We start from the raw sequence: 1,991 nt of genomic DNA on the forward strand, positions 1-1,991 counted from the left end.
AGACGCGATAGCACATAAGGCTGGCCGAAATAAGGGTTAATAACGGCCCAGTGAGGCGTGTACCCGTTCATCGGGCCGTTGCCCGGGACGTTAAACCGTGAGCCCCTGTAAAACGAGGCACCGCGGCCCCTGACCAGCGGGTCAGCGAAGGCGCCCTGATTCCACTGGTAGACGCAGCCCAAGGACGCCGTTAGCATTCCTGGCGTACACCGCTGCGTGTTCACGCTGTACTCCGCGTCGCCGCCCATGAACGTGTACATGAGCGCATCGAAGCGGCGTCCTGTCGGCCGCAAATTGTCCGTGATGGACTGATGCGCAGCAGGTGTTTGATCCGCAGAAAGGTAGCCTCCGCTGCGGGCACAGACCATGGCGGACTTGGCGTAGGACACCTCGCCTCCGTATTTATCAAACTCCGAGTTGGGGAAGCTGAAGTACCTCTTGATTTTAACCGTCACGTGCCCATCTTCCAGAGCGGCGGCGAGGGCGGGGTGGCTGCCCAGGCACTGCAGCAGCAGCAGCAGCAGCAGCAGCGCCTCCCACCGGACGACAGTCCGCGCCGCGGAGCGCGCCCGCATTTCAACGCCTGCGGCCATGACACACTCGCCGTGCGCAGACGTGCGTGTGAGTTTGTGTGAGTTTGTTTGTGTGAGTGTTTGTGAGCGTCGACCCTCTACTCCCGCACGGCGGAGGCAACGCGAAGGAAAAGGCGGTGCAGTGGCGTGGCGGGGTGCCTCGGGCGGCGGAAAAACGCCACGTTGAGTTATCAAGCGGCCTGCCGAAGGCTGGCGAAGGGAGGTGCGGGGGAAAACGGCCCCGGCGCCCCCCACGGAAAAAAGATGGCCCCGCCTGGGGGGCCCACGCATGCGCGCAAAAAAAGAAATAAAAGAAAAACAATTACTGTGCACATACGCCAACGCAGTGGCCCACAGTTGCACAAATAAAACTCAATGAAAAAAAGAAAGAACCGTCTGCCGTTAGACACGCGGACACGCACTGCCCAGCGCCTCCCCCGCCGCCCCCCACCGGCGAAGGTGCGTGTGGAAAAAGAAACTGGCGCCGCGTGACGCCACGCAGGGAGGGAGCTGAAGCGAAAACAAAAGTTGCACGCACCGAGCAGACGCAAAAGCAGTTGAGAGAATTAGTAAAGCAAGAAACAATAAATACAAACGAATTGCACACGTGGAAGAAGGTATTTTGCCACCTTGTGGAGTGCACTTGCTAGTAGAAACCCCCTCGCGTTTCTCTCTGCGCACCCGGGCAAAGCAAACACACAAACACACACACACACACACACACACACACATCTGCCCCCAATTTGCCGCATCGGCGGGGTGGCCATTGCTGCTTTTTGAAGCGCGCCGCAGAAAGGCACCGGGGACGGCACACGTGACGGCGGCGCCGGTGATGGCGCCATCCTGCACCCACGCCGCCCATTTCCGCTTCGCCCCGCCCACCGCGTGGGGAGTGCACGGGGGCCACCCATTCGCCCAGCGGGAAACGAACAACAACAAAAAATAAAAGTAGGGGCGCATTGCAAACCCGCGACAGCTCGCACAAAATTCACATCGATTCATTATCGCGGTCTGGATGCGTCAAGGTTAATAGCCACACACAAACGCACGCTCCCTTTACAAGCAGAACTGGACTCACGTTCTAGCCCACCCCGCGCAAACCCACAGCTATCACTGGGCACAGCAACACTGCCACACACGTCCAGGGCCACGTAAGTCCCTGCTTCAAAGGAAGCCCACAACACACTTGCCCATTACGGCCCTATTGTCTCCGTATCCTCCCAAGTTACCACAGACCCGGAGGGCCTATCGCGCCGTAATTCCCTCGTATTCCCAAGAGAGGCATCGTCCCAGCCTTCCGCGATCTCGTCGCCCCTTGGCACCTCCACACCTGCAAAAATACCTGATGAAGTGCGTCGGCGACTGGAGCGACTGGGCAGCCCGAACGACGGTGAGGCGTGCGCTGCGGGTGCTGGGGGG

General features: G+C 59.7%; 1 protein-coding gene across 1 annotated transcript in view, besides 2 other annotated features; it reads right to left on the reverse strand.

Annotated features, from left to right (window-relative positions):
- The window catches only part of Tco025E_08337 (uncharacterized protein), a gene marked incomplete at both ends in the record, with an annotated part of 651 nt that extends 58 nt beyond the window's left edge, over window positions 1-593 (reverse strand). The window contains one exon of the mRNA XM_029375187.1: window positions 1-593. This exon is cut by the window's left edge and continues 58 nt beyond it. Within this exon, the coding sequence (XP_029224732.1) occupies window positions 1-593 (593 nt within the window).
- A 22-nt stretch (window positions 594-615) lies between these two features.
- Window positions 616-658: a microsatellite.
- Window positions 659-1,266: 608 nt separating this feature from the next.
- Window positions 1,267-1,303: a microsatellite.
- The last annotated feature ends 688 nt before the right edge of the window (window positions 1,304-1,991 follow it).

Source organism: Trypanosoma conorhini, assembly GCF_003719485.1.
Source record: "Trypanosoma conorhini strain 025E chromosome Unknown Tco_14.4_contig_00755, whole genome shotgun sequence".
Taxonomy (NCBI): domain Eukaryota; phylum Euglenozoa; class Kinetoplastea; order Trypanosomatida; family Trypanosomatidae; genus Trypanosoma; species Trypanosoma conorhini.